The 19808-nt window shown below is 38.9% G+C and overlaps 2 protein-coding genes and 1 long non-coding RNA gene across 3 annotated transcripts; 2 read left to right on the top strand and 1 right to left on the bottom strand.

The window, feature by feature from the left end:
• Nucleotides 1-259: 259 nt before the first annotated feature.
• On the bottom strand, nucleotides 260-5985 carry LOC112173210 (probable cinnamyl alcohol dehydrogenase 6). Its single transcript, XM_024310793.2, has 5 exons — nucleotides 5791-5985; nucleotides 5355-5696; nucleotides 3680-3968; nucleotides 760-913; nucleotides 260-631 (listed from the first exon to the last, which is right to left on the bottom strand). Exons 1-5 carry the CDS (start codon nucleotides 5883-5885, stop codon nucleotides 399-401), a joined length of 1113 nt encoding a protein of 370 aa, XP_024166561.1. The 5' UTR covers nucleotides 5886-5985; the 3' UTR covers nucleotides 260-398.
• On the top strand, nucleotides 2449-3083 carry LOC121050259. Its single transcript, XR_005802497.1, has 3 exons — nucleotides 2449-2580; nucleotides 2817-2872; nucleotides 2980-3083. It is a non-coding gene; the product is annotated as an uncharacterized LOC121050259 (long non-coding RNA).
• An 8804-nt stretch (nucleotides 5986-14789) lies between the features above and the next one.
• On the top strand, nucleotides 14790-19330 carry LOC112171981 (la-related protein 1C). The gene is made up of 6 exons (XM_024309127.2): nucleotides 14790-15621; nucleotides 15917-16499; nucleotides 16579-16729; nucleotides 16850-16940; nucleotides 17726-17797; nucleotides 18424-19330. The coding sequence occupies exons 1-6, from the start codon at nucleotides 15127-15129 to the stop codon at nucleotides 18697-18699; spliced, it is 1668 nt and encodes a 555-aa protein (XP_024164895.1). The 5' UTR covers nucleotides 14790-15126; the 3' UTR covers nucleotides 18700-19330.
• The last annotated feature ends 478 nt before the right edge of the window (nucleotides 19331-19808 follow it).

The following is a 19808-nucleotide window of genomic DNA, read 5'->3' as shown; positions in this document are numbered from 1 at the left end:
AATAACTTGAAATAATAAAATTGAAGGCTATTTTGAGATATCTTAACCCTATGTTTTTCTTGATTTTTCTAGGAGTCGAAAGTTAACCAACATAGTTTCATCGTATACACAAGAAATCAGGTCATGAACGCCGCACTTCAACTAAACAAATTGACTTATTCAACATAAATTAAAAAGTATGAACCCGATGTTTACACAAGTAGCCACCATGATTTTTGACTAAAGTTTCTCCAACAACTATCTCGAGTCTTGACCAAACTAAACAACAAAGACCCATCAAACACCTTGATTAATTAACTCAAATGACACAACCAATTGAGATGAAAATTACAATGATATTAAGACGGCATGCATAAAAATGCTGCCGTAGTACGTCTTAGATGTCTTAGATAGCTCCTCTAAAGATTGGAACAGATTTGATCATCATCAACAGTAGCAGCGGGGGCATTAGCAATGTCGATGACAAAGCGATACCTAACATCATTCTTTGCGACGCGGTCCAAGGCTTGGTTAATTTTGTCTGGCGATGTAAGCTCAATGTCGCACGTAATGTTGTGTTTGCCGCAAAGTTCCATCATCTCCCTCGTCTCATCCATTCCTCCGATCACACTACCCTTCACTGCCCTCTTCCCTGTAGCAATTACCATGCATGATAGTTTAATCTAATTAAATTAATAAGGACATGCGCATAAGGCTAATTAGTTAGCATGCTTATAATATTTACATATGTACACTTGATATAATTAGTTAATTACGTACCAAATATCATAGGGAAGGAAGGCAACGTAAAGGGCTGGTCAGGTGCACCCACAACCACCATGGTCCCGTTCACTTTGAGCAACTCTAAGAGTGGTCCGAGACAGTGCTTAGCTGACACCGTGTTTAATATGAAGTCAAGGCTCCTCTTTCCTTTCTGTCATTCACTACAAGAAAAAGGTGCATTTGCGACATTGGTTCTGCGACAGATACACTAAATTGTCGCAAGTATAAACATTTTACCTCCTAAATAATAGGGCGAAACTATTTACTACATGAGTTTAAGTAATGTCGCATTTGTTGTCGTATATACTGCTTATATCGCACACTCGGTGAAAAAAAATAAAAAATAAACGGAACAAGGTTTTCCAAATACACGATCTTCTCTCAATCTGACCATCAAAGCCCCAAAAACAAACTCCTATCCTAGTTAGATCTAAACCGCCTGCAACCAAGCAAGAATTTTGATCTTCCATCCGTATGAGCCCACAATCCGGTACACTCCTTCGCATCCCCTCTCCGATGAGTGAGACCAGCAGCTCTGATTGAAAACTTGAGATATGCCAGAGTACCCCGACTCAAAGTTTCTACTGTGTTCGGGCTTCATTGGGGCAATTTCTCAAGCAATTGGCGTGCAACCCTAAACTGGTACGAGCCCATTTTCCTTTAGAATTCTCTTTACACCCATTATCTTATTTGCCCCCATTTTGTCCGGTTGCAGAGTTCATTTTACTTTCAGTTTCTTCAATTGCTGGGATATGATGTATAAATGTCTCCTACTTTGTAATTCTGTTAATTACAAGAAAAACAAACTCAATCACATTAGGTTTTATGGATCTCAGTGTGATATTACAGTCCATGTATTGCTGTGAGTTCAGGAATATCTTCACATTTCGGCTGACAGAGCAACCATGCTAATCATGCTTTGTTTTATATGTAGGTTCTGAGATCACGAGAGATCAAAAGTCTAACCTTCAATTTATATCTAGTCGTTCCTATTTTTCTTGTGTCTCAGGTACAATTTACTTTGGGTTAATTTGATTGCTGGTTAAAAGGGAATTGTTGTTTGGTTCAATTTCTATGAATTTTGGTTGAGATTTTTTAGTTTGAATAATGCGTTTTTCTGGTTTTCATGTTGCCCCATTTTCAAATGCCTTGGGTTCCTATATATATGGAGTTTCGGATTTCTCACTGGAACAACATCACTGCAAGAAGGTAATTTTGACTTTGATAATTTTGGTTATTAGTTTAGCAATTGAGTTTGGTTTTCTTATTGAATGGTTCTAATTCCAGGTTTAATAATTGATCCATTAGCCATCACTATGTGGAAGAATAAACAAAGGACCTTACTGTTGTATAAATCTGGATATGCTTTCCATTTCTCTTTATTTGTTTATTAATTTTTTCCCTTTATTGTATTTTATGAAGAAAATTTCTCTTCTGGTGGGCACTCACATATGCTCACCCATCTCTCATGTCCACCTTTGGATTTCCTTTCTATTTAGTATTGTAGTGTTCGAATATTCATGTGGTGGATATAAGCTTAATTCATTTAATTTGTTTCATGGAACAGGAAGTATACCTTGGAGAGAATGTTTGCAAACCAGCTACTCGAATGTGCAAAAGATCAATTATCATTTAGAGCCGTGACTCAGATCTCCAATGCTGCAAATTGTTCTCATGTCATAAATACAAATTCTTGGTCTGGCAGTGGTCATGTTTGGCCACACTGGGCAATACCAAACCAGTACCAAAGATAGATCTGCATCCTGTCATCAAGGTGCTATTTTTCAAATGCAGCAGCAGCACTGAGTCTCAACTAAGGTTGGTTTAATATTTCAGCTCTTTATATGTTTTAATGAGTCATATAAAATATGCAATACACATCCTGAAAAGTGTTCCTAGAGTGGCCTTAGTACATACAAGAATATACTTTTCTCAGTTATTTTTTTTTCTCTTTTCATTGTCTATTGAGGGTTTTGTTCATTGCTTGCCCTCCCACTGTTTGTTGTCTTCTTAATCATCTACAGTTAAGTATATGTTACTTTAATTGGTTATAGGTGTATTCATTTGAGAGGCAACTTCCATCCTTGAAGAACAAGGGAACAACCAATTGGTAAGCTACTAAGCTGCTTGATTTCAGAGTTTCTTATTGGGAAGGAATGATATGCTGATGTTATGTGCCTAGAGAAATCTTGATCATGCTTTGTGCATTTGTGACAGGATATTGCAGGTTCAATTGATGACAAACATGCGAAATTTCCACATTAATTTGGATGTAGAAAGCTACTTTACATACTGTACATGCCCATATCACTACTTTGAATAATAAAAATTTTCTGACATTAGAATATAAATTTTTTGTGTAAACATTTACATCAGCTATGATGTTTATTTGTTATGAGTGAAAGGTACTTTTAATACACATGCAAATGGTGTTTACTTGCTAGATCCCTGTGAAGTGAAAGATCAGAACCTCTTATTGCGACAGTCAAATGACTGTCGCAGTTTTTTTTATTACCCCACAAAGTATTTGCGACGGATAAAAAGTGTCGCATCTTTGTCGCAAAAGGTTTTTACGACGCTTGTTTACGCGTCGTATTTAATGAAACTATTTATGACATAAATTATTGCGACACTTGAAGAAACGTCGCAAAACCGTCGCGAAAGGTATTTGCGACGCCTCTTAAAGTGTCGTAAAAAACAAAAAAGTATTTGCTACGCGATTTATGACGACGCTTCAATAAGCGTCGCAAAACCGTCGCAAAAAGTTATTTGCGACGTTTTTTACTTTTTTTACGACGGTTTTCATATGTCGCAAAAGACTCATTTTTTTGTAGTGATTATAGATTATTCTTAAGTATAAGCAAGATTAATTAATATATAATCCGCATGTTAATAAATTATTCCATGCAAATTAAACCTGCATTTGTTGGTCGTCAGTGCTGACTATGAAATCGTCTGCACCCAAGTGATCTTTGGCCTCTTTCTCTTTGGACGGAGAGGTGCTGATGACGGTGACGTGATGACCAAAGGCCTTCCCGAATTTCACCGCCACGTGTCCGAGACCTCCGAGGCCGACGACGCCTATCTTCTTCCCCGGTGTTTTGTGCAAGTCGTGGTCTCTCAAGGGGCTGAACACAGTCACTCCGGCACACAATAGCGGCGCTGCAGCATCCATTGGTAGGTTTTCTGGTATGCGCACCACGTACCTAATTCATTATCAATTAACCATCATGTTCAACAAGTACGTTAACACCGCGATTAATTAATCACTCATCTTTAATTTAAAATCTGGTTTTGTTTTTTAGTTTGCCTAGCCAAAGACAAGCTAAGCTAGCTTTGTATATAGTTATTTGACAGCTAGCTGCAATATTTTCTTATTAATCTTCTGCAATGAGCCAATGATCGATGAACTACTGCTACTATAATTAAGTACCGAACCGATCGATTATGACATCTTTTTGTTTCTTCTCTTCTTTTTCTGCTTTAAAAACCTTTACAACCACAGAAACCCATATAAAGGAGTAATGGAGTTCATAATATCGCACAGACCCTACTCTCCCACAGCTTTACCAAAAAGGAGGATCAGGCGGAAGCCATCACTACTTTCAAAAGGGCTTCAAATCTTCTGGCCCCATTTTCCTATCCCCTTCCCTGTCTCCCTGTTAAATTTTGACACGTGGAATTTTGGTCTCCTCAGCCTAACCATCTCTTACCAGCCTACAACCCCCCGTGTGTATCTCTAACCTAACTCTAACTCAGAGTATCTCTTCGAAGAGAGAAAACAAGTACTATAAGCAGCTGGGTTCAATTGATGTGATGTGGGTTGTTGATGGTATCTCTCTTCGAAGAGATACCCTGAGTTAGAGTTGGGTTAGAGATACACACGGGGGGTTGTAGGCTGGTAAGAGAGGGTTAGGCTGAAGAGACCAAAATTCCACGTGTCAAAATTTGATAGGAAAATGGGGACAGAAGATTTGAAGCCTTTCAAAAGATATTTCATCAAAAAGAAGCCAGGACGGGTAGGTGTTGGCTGGCTGTCCATGTACTCTGAATATTGAAATTGAAGACTTGAGTCATTAGATTAACTCACTGTGTCACACCGATAACATTGAGTTAACTAATAATAAAATTAATTTCCAAAATTTCAACTGTTATAGCTAGAACTTTCAGGGGCCGAACAATATGTATATTCCACCCAATTTTTCGAGGTAGTCGTAGTAACATGGTAGCTACTAGCTAGATTAGAAAATTAAGAACAAACTCTGATAAAAAAAAAAAAAAAATTGGTGACTAATATATGACCTACTAACCAATTGTACGTCGTCTTTTCCCCCAAAGAGAAAAATAAAGAACCACCAGTACGCAGTTTAATAAGCTGGTTTCCCACTATCCCTTTAATAAAACATTCTACGCCATATATGCCAGCTAGGAAAGTCAATTAAGAATAGACCTCTCAAAGAACAAGACCAAAGACCTAAATCAATCGCTTTTGTTACCTCTTTCCATTAAACAGAGAATTACGGTGACTAATTGTAAACATGAGATTTATGAGCTTGATCGGTTAAATTAGTTGGTATTTGTAGGTAACTTACCTATGATCAGCAACCAACATTTTGGAGTAGCCACCATAGGTGATACTACCATCCCAGAAGATGCCATTGTAGGTAAATTGAAGGTCCTCGCAGTAGTTCTCCTGGGATTCCTTGCAGAAATCGCACTCCAAACACGTCGCCGCCAAGCACCCGACTCCAACTCTATCTCCGACCGAGAAGGTCTTCACGTTGCTCCCAACTTTCGTGACCACCCCAGTAATCTCATGACCAGGGACAACAGGATACATGGTGATGCCCCAGTCATTCCTAGCTTGGTGGAGATCAGTGTGGCATATCCCGCAGTATAATATCTTTATCGTGACATCGTTGATCCCGTTTTCTCTGTAGTTTTTAGTATAAGACACATGATGAGAGAGGCTGCAAACAAAATTCTCATTTAATTAATGAGTGATGAGTTTAGTATATAGGTACGTACCTTCGCTTGAAGATGAAAGGGGTAATCTCGCCGGAGGAATCGTGAGCTGCCCACCCAGAAACGGTCTGTGTATGATTCGGAGTCGTCTGAGCCATAAGAGCGATCTAGCTACGAGGAATGATTGACTTGGTTTGAGATATGTAGGAGTGGGGGAACTCGATATTTATAACAGTAATTATAAGCGTACGTGGGTAGGTATTGACTCGGACTAAAACAGACAGACTTTTGAAGTTTGAATGAAAATGATTGAAATTCATATTTCATAGTCATTTCCAAGTCACTTCTGAAGAATAAAGATATGTTGGAACTCTCGTCGATCATTTTCCTTGAAACCCAGTTCACATGCTATAATTCTGTCATTGCCTGATTAAGTACCGATGGAACGTGAAAAATGCTAGTCTCGAATCGATCGTAGAAATTATTTAAGAAAATATTAATTTATGAGATTTTTGTTTGTAAACTACTCAAAAAGATTCTCAGTTTTGGTACTTTAGTAGGAACCTCAAATTCTTTTGTAAAATTAACTTCAACGTGGGGGTAATGTGCAATAATATGAAGTTGTAGATATTAGAAAGATATTTTTAATATATGATATTAAATATCTGGGATGCACATGAGCAATTCAATTCCTGTTTTATATTAGAAAGATATTTTTAATATATGATCATCAGAAAAGTGGAGCCCACGCACTCACCCCATACCCATCAGCGCGATCCATCTGTTTTGCATAAATGGGGTGGTTAAAAATTTAATCATTCGCAACTGCATTAATAATATGTGTGAGATGCATTCACCCTATCTCTAATACGTGATATTAAAGAGATACCTGGAAAGTTTGAAGATATTTCATTCAATTTCAGCCACATTCTTCGTGAAGACGTAGTCACCTCTATGGCTCTATTGGCCATAACCATTCTTCTATGCAGCTCTGGATTAAGAAGCTCTTGCCTTCAGCTCTTTCTTTCTTTAATCTAGACCTTCTTAATTTTGGTTGCACGTACTCGACGTTTTTTCTTATAATTTTCATTCATCTCTTAAAAATAATATATAATAATTTTTATAATTATATATAAATTATACAAAAATGTTCAAGTAAATCCAAAATATGTGTCTGGCCCAAACTCTAGGTTACTTGACCTAGTGGTAATAGAGTTAGAATTAGAGATAATATATGAGAGTCTTTGAGATATCCAATCAATTGTAATATTACGTTTCCTTGTAGAACTCTGATTCTATGCGTTGTAATCCTCTATATAAAGAAGCACCTATTATCAATGAAAGCACGACTCAATTCTCTCCCAATTTCAGTTTTCCTTAAACACGTTATCAGCATGAAGCCCTAACCCTGAAACCCTAAATTCGTAGCCTTCAAACCCTAGCCACCACCGCCGCATATATTGAAGCCCTTAATCCCAGGATTCTAGAACCGGCCGGAAAACCACCGAACCGGCCACCGAAAGTATCGAATTAGCCCTCCAAGAAGAAAAAAAGGGATCCCTACACCGGTTCACCACCTTCCGAACCTCCGATTGCTACCAGATTTTTCCAGCAGCAGATCTTCAATACCAGGATCTGGGAACAGGAAGAAAAATACCAAAAATTGGTATAAAAGTAGCAAAACCAGCCAACAAAAAAGCCGGCAGAAGAAAGAAAAAAAAGAAAAAGGAAAAGAAGCCCAGAAACCCAAGAAGCCTTGAAGCCCAAGACCAACCCCACTGACGCAAACCCAGAGCCACGTCAGCAAAACAGTCATCTGCTACGTCAGCATCCAGGGGACCCACTGCCACGTCAACTCAGTTAGCCCCTAGTCAACGGAGCTCAACAGTCAACGCCGGTCAATGACTGCTGGTGACTTTTCCGGCCACTTTTCTGGTCAAATTTTAAGTCGACCTATTTTGAGGTATTTTTTTCTTCTAAAAATTCCCCTTTTTTAGAGTTTTTAAATTCAATTTCTCTTCTTTTTCGGGGACTTGCAAACTCCCTTTTTCTACCCTCCCTTTCTTCATCATAGGGGAGACCTAATTAAGCTGAATGGTGGGGGTTCGTGCTCACTCCAAGCTTGGAGCTTGTTGAGATCTCCAAACTTAGAGTTTGTAGAGAATTTATGATTGTCCACTTACTTCATTGTTTATTTTAATCCAATACCTCTTGGAATTGAATTTCTTAGGAGCAACTACTCTCATAAATTTTATACGTTTTCGTGGTAGCCTTTTACGCTCAGAAACTAACCATAATTTCTTGTTCTATTTCAGGATGAGTAACCTGAACAAATTGGACTTTGCTCCATTGGGAACAACTGGCTCTGAATATCACAGATGGGTTCGTGATGTCCGCCAGCATCTCAAGGCCGATGGAATCCTGGATACGATTCTCTAGCCTAGCCAGGATGTGCTTACTGTTGAGCAAGCTCAAGCTTTTGAAGCAAATAGAGCAGCCTTAGAGGCAAATAAGGAGAAAGCCATTATCCTAATGACTCGTCATATGGATGATTCGCTCAAGTACAAGTGTATGAATGAAGAAGACCCCAGAAAGCTGTGGGTCTCACTCGAAGAAAGATTTGGCAACATCCGTGACTCCCTGCTTCCTGACCTAGAAGTGAGATGGCATAGCCTCCGCTTATGTGATTTTAAGTCAGTTCTTGACTACAACTTGGAAGCACTTTGCATTAAATCATTAATGGAATTCTATGGTAAAGAGATTACAGATGCGATGTTGATTGAGAAGACTCTCTCTACCTTCCCCGTCTCTGCATTGATGGTTGCTAAGAACTATCGAATCGATGTTACTGCAGGATGGATCACAAGGTTTCATAAGCTTATTGGAGCTATGAATGTCGCCAAAAAGCATGACAACATCCTTGTGAAGAACTGTAATTTGAGATCCATGGAAACATAGCATATTCCGGAATTCAATTATAGTCGTGCCACTAAGAGAGGGCGCCAAGAGCGAAACTCTAATCTTATGGATATTTCTGGACGTTCTGGTCCATATAATCGCTCTACTTGGGAAGGTAACCGCCAAAATAGGCGAACACGGAACCGAAGAGGTAAACGTGGAAAGAGAGAGGGAGGCAACATATCTGGCCATGTTGGTGGCGCCACCAACACTAAGAGCCATCTAAATGATGCTTTCAAAGCGCCTCAATCAATGGAGTATGAGCAAAGAGATGTATGTTCTCGATGTGGAGTATCTGGTTATTGAGCACACATTTGTAGAACTCGTGAATAAATTGCCACCTCCTACAAAGCATATTGTGAAGCAAGAGAAGCTCACGATGTGGAACAAGAAGATCAAGAAGATGATCTAGAGTGAAGGGTTGAAGACTACAAATCTGGCTGGGATCAATAGATCGTCAATTCTGTTTAAGTCTTTATTTTTCCAAGAGATGTAATATGCAATTGCCATATATTTTTGTAGTGAATGCTAATGGTTTAGTTTTTCTTCAAAGTAGGCTCACCCAAAGTAAGTGTGATATCTAGGAAGAATCTGAGATTAGTGGTACTTAAGCGAGCCTTGCTCCACCTACATCTCTCTACTCACCTGGTCACATTTATTTTGGAATTACTGAAAGAAGTTAGACGATTACCATTGTTTTGCATTAGCTAGCATTTTGGATTAGATTTTCTTTGGTTAAAGAGATAATGATGTAACTCTGTTGGCTTATGAATAAAATTTTGAGTTCTTTTCATTATGACTCAATTTTGATTCTGAGTATATTACTTTGTGACTACGATGGCTGGGCCATCAGTATTAATTCAAGGACATGGAATAGCCTAAGTTTCACTTGCCAAATGGCACCCTGATTACTGTCACAGAAACCCTTTACGCTCTTAGGGCAAATCGTACCCTATGAATAGCCAACGGATTCAATGCGAAAACGCATATAGTGAACAAAAATGAGTCCCTTTGCAATACCTCTAATGATTGAGAACAAAGACGCATCTTAGAAAAGTTTATGTGTTTCTCTAGTGGACTCTATGTCACTATTAATCCAATAAAAGTTATGAGAGAAAATCTCTTGGATTTAGACACATATTGGCTTTGTCATGACAAGATAGATCATCCTAGTCATGATATGATGATCCGTCTACAAAAAACTTCACACGGACATCCATTCTCTTGAGCGAAATGAAGCATGAATCAAAGGTTGATTCTTAGACTAAGTGTGACTGCTGCCGCTGCCTCTGGCACCGCTGCCATCCACCACCAGCCTAGGGCTGGCACAGTCCCTATCTATGATACCATGGATGGCGTTTATCATGGTGATGGCGCCACAGGTGATGCTGCAATCACCAACTTGCTTCAAATAGCGTTTTAGACTCTCAGGCCCAACCAAAATCCTCATTGGTTGCTTCTAAAGCCTCTGGCTCGTTTTACAAAGCCAGTTCCTTAGGGAAATTAGGACTGAGACCATCCTATGCAAAGGATATGAAAATATTTATTCTGTTCTTACATAGAATCCATAGGGATTCTGTGGACTGATTCAACTAACTTGCAGACGTTTAAATATCTCATGATGATTAGTTGACACGCAAACACACTGGTCACGTGTTGTGCCATTGTCCACTTGTAATGCTGTTAATGCTGCACTCCTAGCACATATCATATGACAACGGGCTCACTCCCCGGATCATCCTATTCCGTCAATTGGACTTGACGAGGCTAGAGAGTTTACATCGAAGACTTTCGATAGTTATTGCATTGGGACTGATGTCGGATATCATATTCCTATGAACACACCCAAATGGTCTTGCGGAAACGACTACGATGGTAGTCAGGACATTGGTAATGCGCACCAATCCCCTTATATCTGCTTGGGGTGATGCAATATCGCATGCAGCTATGCTAATTCGTTTACGACCCACCGCAGCTCAATCTACCTCTGCGTTACAGCTAGTGACTGGGTACAAATATCGTACTTATGCACATTTGAGTGAGTCATTTATGTGCCAATTGAGCTGCAACAACGCTCTATGATGGGTCTTTACAGACGAATGGGCAACTACGTTGGATTTGAGACTCCAACAATCGTCCGCCACTTAATACCCTTGCAAGGCGATCTCCTTACCGCTGGATTTGCGGATTGTCACTTTGATGAGACAGTCTTCCCGTCGTTAGGGGGAAATAAGAACACGGATGTTCAGCATGAATGACAAGATGTCGTGGCCTGTCCCCACTATGTCTCATCTCGTTCCCCGTTAAAGTGACGAGATCACACAAATATGCTGCAAACATGTCTGCAAGGAGGTAGGCATGGCGCCAACGCCAAAGAGAGTGACATTCTGGCATTATAGGCCATGGCCCTATGTAGGATGCATGAGAGGCCTATGGGTTCGAAGGATACTTTGGCATATTCTAATCCTTTGATCATCAAGACTCAAAATCCGTCTCATGAAAATCTTCCGGATTATGGTTATCGTTGGGAGACGCCTCAACGTCAGAACCTATTCTTGAGAATATAGAACTCTATAAAAATTACACTAGTGTATATGAGATGTGGGATAGAAACTCCATCATAATTGATGATTTCGTTGCGCATGAGTTTGTTGAGTCCGATGATATCGAATCACACTCCGTTGATGAATGAATGCCAATGTAGAGAAATTTGGCCTAAATGGAAAGATGCGATCCAGATTAAGTTGGATTCTCTAACGAAGATGAGGGTTTTTGAGCCAATGATGCCAATACCTCCTACCATGCATAAAACCTGTTAACTAATTGGTCTTCGTTAGAAAGCGTAGTGAGAAAAAGATATGGTAATCTCGCCTTATGGAGCAAGGCTTTTCATAAAACGCTCTGGAATCGACTACGATGAGACATATTCTCTCGTAATGGATGTCATTGCACTCCACTACCCTGTCAATTTGGTAGTTTCCGAATAACTGATCATGCAGCTTACAAATGTGATCACTACATATCTCTATGGAGATCTAGATATGGAATGTACATGAAGGTTCATGGTGAATTTCATTTACCCAAGTCAAGTGGCTCTAGACCACGAAGAGTGTTTATAATAAGGTTGAAACGCTCACTAAGATGACTACTTGATTGGGAAGGGATATGCCCACGCGTTTCCATAACAAGTTTTGGATTCTATCGCTGTTTATGTTGGACATGATCTTCATTCGAAGCCCTTAAAGAGTTAAGGGAAATCGTTGAACACTTGAAAACCGAGTTTGAGATGAAGGATTTTGGGAGAACACGATTATGTCTCGGTTTGGAACTTGAGCATCGTGTTGATAGATGCTTAGGCATTTTGACATGGTCAAACCTTCAAGCACCCCCATCATTGTCCGTAGTATTGATCCTGAAAAGGATCTTTTTCGTCCGAAGGATGATGGCGAAGATGTGCTAGAGGCGGAAGTGCCCTACATAAGTACAATAGGCGCATTATTATACTTAGCTAACTGCACAAGACCGGACATCTCGTTTGCAATGAACTTGTTAGCTAGATATAGCTTTGTGCCAACGTGACGCCATTTGATTGGTGTAAAAGATATCTTTCAGTACTTGAGATGTATGATTGATATGAGCTTGTTCTATCCCTACAAAGAGATAATGGATTCAGACCCATCACACACCAGGAACGCCACCAATACTGGCCTACGTCCTCTATCCCCATCCTAAAACAACATGTATTTTGGAAGGTTTGTTGATATTGGATATCTCTCTGACCCATACAAAGGTCATTCCCAAATTGATTAAGTGTTCACCATGGATAAAGACCATGATATCTTAGAGGTCTACAGAACAGACCATAGTCGCTATATCTTCGAACAATGCAGAGATTATTGCTCATCACGAAGTGATTCATGAATATATATGGATTGGATCCATAGTTACGCATGTTGGAACAATTGTGGTTTGAAGTCTACCACAGATGAGCCTACGAGCATATAGGATAATGCTGCTTGTTTTGAAGCAAGGCTACATCAAAAGCGACCACACCAAGTATAATCAGCAACAACAAACTCTCCTCAAGATCAAAGTGAACTAGGTTCGATCTGAGGACAGTATGGCAGACTTGCTCACTAAGTCATTGGCTAAATTCCACTTTTGAGAAACATGTTGGTAGCATCGTTTGCGGAAGTTATCCGAACTCCAATGACCGTAGTCGTCAGGGGGAGATGCAGACATCAGGGGAGGTGTCTACATGTATGGTTTCAAAACGTGAAGGGTGTGTTGACCTCTTTTTCCCCTTGGACCAAGGTTATTTTTGTTCCACTGGGTTTTTGTTACTCGGCAAAGTTTATAATGAGGCAACAAAATGAGCACCACGTTTGGGTGACACGTTTAGGGGGAGTGTTCAAGTAAATCCAGAATATGTGTATGACCCAAACTCTAGGTTACTTGACCTAGTGGTAATAGAGTTAGAATTAGAGATAATATCGGAGAATCTTGGAGATATCCAATTAATTGTAATATTACGTTTTCTTGTAGAACTCTGATTCTATGCCTTGTAATCTTCTATATAAAGAGAGACCCCTATTATCAATGAAAGTACGATTCAATTCTCTCCCAATTTTAGTTTTCCTTAAAAAAAAGAAAATTTTGAATAATTGCTTTTTTTTTTTTTTAAATCATTGGAATAGTAAGATTTGAATTTGAAGAGCTTATCCACACTTATAAAAAAATATATCATTAAATCATCTTGGTCTCGATGATGTGCATGGAAATGAGTCCTAATTTCATGCTCCTTTTTGAATTAAATCTAGTATTGTTGATTTTTTTATTTTTAAATGAAAGCTATTGATCCTTTCTTTAAATCATATGAGTATAGTGTTGTATCTAGTACTCAACTACTTACTGGTATGATTGCATGCTCACCACGAGGATATAAACAAAATGAAAATTACCTTAAAAAAGAGAGAAGAAACCTATGATTTTCTAGACTAGTATAATTTAGTACCTGACTCGACGAGGCTACTCATTAGTTAGTCTCACCTACAGTTATGTATAAGTATATGATATATCTATTTGATGGTGACGACGATGATGGTAGATTGGTAAGCAATTAAGGGCTGCAAAAGCTCCTGGTTGTTACGGTAAACAGTAAATAGCAAATTAGTGCATATGTCATCGATCGTTAATTTTCAGTTCATGAACCATAAGTTTTAATTCTTTTGTTTTCTTGTTGACAACCACAAATGTTTGTTGGGTTTGTCGGTTTGTGCAGGACTATATTCTTCACATCTTTTTCTGAATCATGGAATCTTTTATATCCACTTGGTATTTTATGCATACTGATGACACTATTAAATACTTAATAATAATATGAGATGATTAAGAATGAACTCTTGAAAGTGTTAAAGTTTAAATGCTAACTCACCATATAATCAAATTTCTGAACAAATAGAAGAACTTAGTTGCTTTTGATAACATAAGAGTCTACATTCCAGTACAATTGGTGTTAGTAATCGCATAAGAAAATATGTATCGAAATCATTTATACGATATTTCTAAATGCAATAATAATTTGTCTGTTTATGATCTAACGAATCCCATTTTGTTTCTTTGTTTTACGATGGAGGTTCCTGTGGGAAATACTATTAGGATCATCCCAATTCCGTTCTGTTTCTACTTTCTACTGCAGTTGAACGGTCTTGGAATTTTTCTGGGTCGGTACCAAAAATATACGTTTTTTGAGTCCCAAACGTATCGCAGACGCATTAAGTATGTGACTGAATCAAGGCCCATGTCATGAAATGGAAACCCTAATGGGCCGGAAGACCCAAAAGAACAAACTGCGGGCCTGGAGCCTCTTTTAAGACCGGATAGGGGGCCCAGATTTGATAGGTTAGAAAAGTAATTGACATAACGTAAAAGAAACCCTTATTAGAATCAGTGTAGGGAAGGTACGCAAGTCCTACAAGGGAAGAAATAAACGCAAATAGAAAGAAAGTGAGCGAATAATAATTAATAATTAATTTATTATCAGAAAGACATTCGGGGGTGTTTTTGGTAATTGCAGGAGTTTGATGAAAAAACCTTGTAGCCCTGTGGGCTTGTAGTTTCATTAGTTCTTGAGAACACACCAAAGCAGAAAGAGAGAGGCCGAGAGACAGAGAGAGAGAGAGGAGAGAGGAGAGTCGCACCGTTGGGTTTTCTGAGAGTGGACGGTTGAGATCTGTCGGTGTTTAATCTATCACAAACATCCTACTGCATTTTAATTTCTATAGAACGAGAACAATTGCTTTTGTGTTCGAATCGTTCTGCAAACTGTGGTTGTTTTGTTTTGGTTGTGTAATTAGTTAATTGATTAATTTTATATTCTGTGGTTTTGATATACTGATCAGAGTGAGTTTTGTTTTGTGAAACTTGTAACCCTAAATCGGCATGGCCACGGCTGCCGATTCCTCCGCCAATCACCACTCTCCGAGGCCTGATTTTGACGCCGGCGGCGGCGGCGTCAATAGGCGAACCACTCCCTGGGCCAAGGTTGTACGAGGGGATTCGGAGTTGTCGTCGATATCACCCAATCATCAATCTCCGCCGTCCCCGCCCCCGCCGCCTTCGACCTCTGTACCGGAGCAAAACCCCTCTTCCAATTGCTCCCCATCGGCGGTGGCTCGTTCTTCGCCTTCTCCGCCGCCGCCGCCGCCGCCGCCAGCGGATGCTGAGAGCGGCGATGGACACAACGGCAATGCGGCTCGGATGGCAAAGAAGCCAGCTTGGAACAAGCCGACGTCGTTGGAGGTTGGTACTGGTCCTGTAATGGGTGCGGTTGCTTGGCCTGCTTTGTCCGAGTCCGCTAGGGCTTCGCCTAAATTGCCTGCTGATTCCTCTTCCAAGACCGTCACAGATGTGGCAGTTCCGGTGCCTGTATCTCCGGTATGGTTACCATTGTTCAACTGTTTTTGTATATAATTTGTGTCTTTGGTTGCAGAGAAAAATTTAAGGGATGAAATTGTTTTGTTTAAAACTGACGCATGAGTTGCCTAGTTTTTATTCAGCTTGCTGGTTTTGCTTAGTTTTAGGTTTGTCAGGTGCCAAAAGATGATCCAAGTGAGATACTGAAAGCTATTTTATATTCTCTGCAACCAAAATCAGTAAATTCTATAATGTTTGCTCAAGTGTATAGTTAATTCAAAGTACTGATAATCATCTTTTATGCTCTTGATGATAGGGACCTGTTATAACACCTTCACCCAACTCCAAAAAGCACCATGGTAACCCTGCAAACACTAACCCAGCATCAAATCATGCAATGCCAGCTCGACAAAGACCTACAAAACGTGGTGGCGGGAGTAGCACGGGGGTTACAAGTGCACACGCACACAGTGGTTTTGCACACCCTCCCCCACCGCCACCACCACCGCCATTCCCTGTCTTCCCTATACCAAATGGTTATGGTACTCTGGTGCCTGCCATGCCTGATCCTTCTCCAAGAGACCCCTCGTTCCGTGGCAGCAATTGGGATGCTAGACCGATTGGTTTTGGGCCTCAAACACACCAAGTAAACGATCACAGGAATTCTTCCCGCAGGGGGAGTTTTGGTTCCCACCCACGTGGAGATGGTCCTTACCACAACAATTATGGGAGCAAGCGTGATCACCAAGATCGTGGAAATTTTATGAATGGCAGAGATGTCCAGATGCATCAGCAGCAGAGACCTCCTCCAAGGGGCCTTGTAAGACCAGTACCACCAAGTAGTGCCGCATTTACCCCCCAGCCGGCAAGACCATTTGCCAACCCCATGGGTTTTCCCGGTGAGTATACTTTCCCAAGTGAATAGTTTTTTTTTTTTTTGGTTATATGGAAGTAAACTAATATTTCTGTTTTTGTTAGAGTTTGTTTACATCCCTACATTGCCTTTGGATCCCATTAGAATGCCATTCATTCCCCATGCACCACATCCTGCAATGTTTATTCCTGTTGCAGAATCTCCTATGCCTTCTCTTCCTTCCTTAATAGTCAACCAAATAGATTATTACTTCAGGTACATTTTTTTGTTTTGGTTTCAGCTCTAATTCATTACCAGTTTGTTAGTTAGATGATCCTTTGTCTTACTAGTTATCCTAAAAACTAACTGCACATGTTGTATTGTTTGCTTTTGCAGTGATACTAACCTGATAAGAGATGAATATTTGCGGTCAAACATGGATGCTCAAGGATGGGTTCCCATATCTTTAATAGCAAACTTTCCTCGAGTATGTTATTTATTGTTGATTTAGTCCAAATTCATCTGTTTAACCTTATAGAAAGTGAGTATAATATCTTGTGTTTATCACCATAGCCTTTTAATAAAGGAAATGCTGACACAACTCAATTCTTAAAGGAAATGAGAGTCGGTGAAAGTTCTAAATTTGCTTTTTATTTGCCGGCAATGATTAAATGGTAACAGGTCGATGCTTTGTTACACGTGATTAATAAATAATTCGGGCACATTAGTACTTTACATGGAAACAGAGAAGCTAGGATGAAGAATGGTCTTCCTGTACTAAATGAAAAAGGGAAAAAACTGTAATCTTTTGAGCTAGTAAATCCTTGTTATAATTCTTATCATCTGCAATATTTCATTTTCCCCCCTATTTATATAACAGAATCTTTACTCTTTGTTGATCCTTTGAAGAGAGACAGTGAGCAAAAAATTTGGTTCTTTGTTAACAGAACATGCTAAATATTTTTTATGACTAAAATTGTGGTTATACGTGTTCAATCCAAGGGATTTGTGAATATAATGTTGGAGAAATCCTGAATTATGTACCAGTTTATTGTTTTTATCTAATCTTGATTTATGTGTATAACAAGCTCCAATAATTGAAACCTTGTGGAATAGTTTTCTTTTCCGTGTGGTTCAATGTGGAGAGGATACCAAGAGTGATTTAAATGAATATAGTCTCAAAGAATTGCTTTGATTGAAATGTTTTATTTGTTTATTTAATAGTAAGCTTTAGCTTGTTTAATCATCCTTGGTTTGCTTGATGCTCAACAGGTTAAGAGTCTGACAACCAATGTCCAGTTGATAATGGATTCCTTGAGAGCTTCAAGTATTGTTGAAGTTCAGGTGAGTGTCTTATATTAGGTTTCCATAAAAACTGGAATGCATTTTCTGAAACATGTGCTTTTGATGTACTCTGATCATGAAGTGACTTTTCGCTGGAAAAGACTTTTTTTTCCCCTTGTAGTTTAGTGTTAGTTGGAGGAAATGACTTACCATAGGCAATTTTTATTCCCATTTATCAGTTATGTTAATCTATACTATTATTAAGAGAAGAGAGCTTGCTCTCCAAAACAGATTTTTTTTTATTACCAATTTAACCTTTATATATTAAAAATCTATGAAATATAATTAATCAATAAGGATAATATGGTAAATTGTAAAATAGAAGAAGAAAAATTAAAAAAGCAGAAAATGTGGTAGTTGTACCGGAAGTTTTTCCACTACTTTAACTTCTCTCCACACACTTAGTGGGTGGGGCTTGCTAGTTTTTATTAATGTAGGCAATCATTTGTAATGTTAATTGGAGGCTTGCATTGGGCACTTTTATTCCCGTTTATCAGTTATGTTAATTGGAGGAAAATTAGGAAATGACTTACCGTAGGCACTTTTACCTCATAAAATCTGGCAACTGGCAATTGACTGGATTTTTGTTTGTTGACATGGTTTGATTGCCATTGTGATTGCCACAGGATGAGAAGGTGAGGAGGCGTCATGATTGGGCGAAATGGATATCAACCACTGGTCGGCTTGCATCCGAATCAGGCTCATCGTCCTATGATGTACAAAGTTCTGACATGCTTTCAACTTCTTTTCAAAAGATGACAGTGGATGATGCGTCGACTAGCCAAAGTAGTATGGCAGGTAACCCAGATGCAAACTCTAAGGCTATTCCACAGAACTTTTCTACTGAGTCAGCTGGAGTTTCACAGCTCCCTAACGGGGACGTCACTCAAAACAATAGTTGAAGTCGAAATACATCAATATGTACCACAAAAACATTCAAGCAAAATCCAGTCCAAAAAAGTGCACTTCTGGTCTCAAAGGGTTCGTAAATGAAATGAGGAAGGTTGCTATTGAAAGCCTGCGATCACCATTTCTTTATTTTCTGTCACTTTGCCTAGTTTTGGCATGTTTTTGAGGCTAGTACAGAAACAAATAAGAAATAATATAAATTATTCTTCAAGCATGAAGAGAGGAAGACAGATGGATCAGAGAGCGGGCAGAATTTTGAGGTTATTGGGTTGTATAGTTTGGATTTGGTGTGAATGTTTGTGCTTGCTTCTATTTTTTGGTGCATTTTGGTGGCATATGTAGGCAAAAATCAATCAGAGCTCTGTTTGGGATGTTCTTTTCAAGGGATTAGGGTGTGGGAAAGTAAGTTATTGCCTTATTGGGTATGAATCTTAGTTCTGTTGGAGGTGATGATTGAAGCTGGAGTGCGCACTTATGTTTGTTTGCCAAGGGTGGTCAGACCGTGCTTGAAGTTTTGCAATTTTGTACTCATAATTTTTATTAACATTTTTTTAACATCTTAATGTTGCTCTTTTCCTTTCCTAAGTTTATATCTTATTACATGCGTCATTAGTGCGTTACATAGTTGGCAATCTTCTCAAATGTGTGTATCAGAGAATCAATGGGCCTTTCAACAGTGACAGAACAGTTTTTGGATGTAGACTAGTACATAACTGCATTGTGTAGGTTTTGAATTAAATAACAATGAATGTAGAGCAATAATATCAGTAGACTTTTTAGTCTAGTTTCATAATACGAAGTTAATACCTGCGGCTCTATTACAAATTTGAACCAATAAGATTCAAAGTGATTCCATTCGAGGAAAAAAAAAAAAAGAGATTCAAAGTGATTGTTTGTGTTTAGAACATATAAATATGTAATATATATATATATATATATATATATTTAGTTACAATATATTTGAAGTACAGTTTCATTAAAAGAAAATGGCCAACAACCTCATCATCCCAGAAGGAAAACAAAGTGGCTAATAGCAGGCTTGCTGTTGTAATACATTAGCATAATCCTATCACTTTGTAGTGGGGATAATATATGTATGTGG

Source organism: Rosa chinensis, chromosome 6 (assembly GCF_002994745.2).
Source record: "Rosa chinensis cultivar Old Blush chromosome 6, RchiOBHm-V2, whole genome shotgun sequence".
NCBI classification, from domain to species: Eukaryota; Viridiplantae; Streptophyta; class Magnoliopsida; order Rosales; family Rosaceae; genus Rosa; species Rosa chinensis.
The sequence above is the reverse complement of the archived record's forward strand: the minus strand, read 5'-3'. Positions and strand labels throughout refer to the sequence as shown.

Bases quoted from the DNA above. Each gene is read 5' to 3' on its own strand.
- LOC112171981 (XM_024309127.2), top strand. From the start codon at position 15,127: ATGGCCACGGCTGCCGATTCCTCCGCCAATCACCACTCTCCGAGGCCT. The intron at 15,622-15,916 runs GTATGGTTACCA...TCTTGATGATAG, and splicing joins TTCCGGTGCCTGTATCTCCG to GGACCTGTTATAACACCTTC. The intron at 16,500-16,578 runs GTGAGTATACTT...TGTTTTTGTTAG, and splicing joins CAACCCCATGGGTTTTCCCG to AGTTTGTTTACATCCCTACA.
- LOC112173210 (XM_024310793.2), bottom strand. From the start codon at position 5,885: ATGGCTCAGACGACTCCGAATCATACACAGACCGTTTCTGGGTGGGCA. The intron at 5,697-5,790 runs GTACGTACCTAT...TAAAAACTACAG, and splicing joins CCTTTCATCTTCAAGCGAAG to AGAAAACGGGATCAACGATG. The intron at 632-759 runs GTACGTAATTAA...TAATTGCTACAG, and splicing joins TTCCTTCCCTATGATATTTG to GGAAGAGGGCAGTGAAGGGT.